The sequence below is a fragment of the Cynoglossus semilaevis genome, chromosome 17 (genome assembly GCF_000523025.1).
Source record: "Cynoglossus semilaevis isolate Cse_v1.0 chromosome 17, Cse_v1.0, whole genome shotgun sequence".
Taxonomy (NCBI): Eukaryota; Metazoa; Chordata; class Actinopteri; order Pleuronectiformes; family Cynoglossidae; genus Cynoglossus; species Cynoglossus semilaevis.
In genome coordinates this window covers 13,568,600-13,569,822 of record NC_024323.1, presented here as the reverse complement: position 1 = coordinate 13,569,822, position 1,223 = coordinate 13,568,600, and the positions used below count along the sequence as shown (strand labels likewise).

The 1,223-nt window shown below is 48.4% G+C and overlaps 1 protein-coding gene across 1 annotated transcript in view; it reads right to left on the bottom strand.

The window, feature by feature from the left end:
* Positions 1–999, bottom strand: part of septin12 (septin 12) — a 29,385-nt gene extending 28,386 nt beyond the window's left edge. Inside the window, exons 1-2 of the mRNA XM_025064497.1 lie at positions 753–999; positions 57–420 (exon numbers count right to left, since the gene is read on the bottom strand). Of these exons, the coding sequence (XP_024920265.1) occupies positions 57–111 (55 nt within the window). The 5' untranslated portion in view covers positions 112–420; positions 753–999. The remainder of the gene's footprint in view (positions 1–56; positions 421–752) is intronic.
* Between the last annotated feature and the right edge of the window lie 224 nt (positions 1,000–1,223).

Genomic DNA, 1,223 nt, shown 5'->3' with positions numbered 1-1,223 from the left:
ACATGGAGGGGGGGGGGGCAGAGCAGTAAAGCAATTCAATATTACACACCACATACCTTCAAAATCTGACAGAATCCCTTCGAGGTGTTCGTTGACCGAAAGCTCCGACATGTTGCTGACCGTGGCCGCACACTGGCTCCAGGTCTCCGGGTTCAGAGCGCAGGTGAGGAGCGGGAGAAGTTCTGGAGGAGCTGGGCTAAGGTGCGTCCACTCGCTGCGATCACAGCCGCTGATCTGAGTGAGTGTGTGTCGGTAATGTGAGTGTGTGTGTGTGTGTGTGTCACTCCACACTCACTGGCTGGCTGGCTGCTCCAGACTCGGTGGCCCTGCCCCCTACCCAGCTGCCTGCAGTCTGATCCCGGGGGGCAGAGAAAAGACTGCTCCTCCACGGCCCGGAGGAGGAGGAGCCGAACGAAACACCTGGAAAATATCCTCAGTCAAATTTCTCTCGTCTGTAACCGCCTCCTCACACACGTAAGTACACACACACACACACACACACACACACACACACACTCTGCCGGGGGGCAAAGGCCTCACTATCTTGGAGGCAGAAAGTTTTATTCATGTTCTAAACACTGTCAAACATGTTGACCTGCAGCACTGACCGAGGAAAGCTGGAGGGGGCGGGTCCAGGGGGGGAGGCTGTGCCCCCCGCTATCTCCCCTACCTCACACACGTACCTGTATGACGTGTTAGTATAAAATAATAATATTCTCATATTTAAATATCCTTGTGTGTTTTTTAAATACCTGTATTAAATCAATACAACGTGAGATGCTGGGAGTTTCCCCGAAGATCAGTGATGCAGAGACCCGTCAATCATCCTCCAGGTGGTCTGTCATTGGCTGCAGAACTTCCGTGTTTCCAGAATGTTTTAAACGACGTACAAAACAATGACCAAACTCGCCTAATATATATAACCTATTCGCTTGAAAATATCGATACCTATTGTTTGCGGTGTTTTTTTTTAGCTCGTTCAAAAAAAAAAGTTAGCATTCGACAACAAAAGCGGGAACGCCTCAAATGAACTCGGCCTTACCTTCTAGCAACGGAGACCATAATTCCCCCCCTCTGTACGACGTTCAAAAATCCAATAATTTAAACAATAATTCGATATCTTCGTTACATAACTAAAGTACGTTAACTCATTAGCACAACAACATACCGGTGCATTCCGATTATGCTAGTTTCGTCTCAGTGTCGTTTAACGTGTGTTTTCT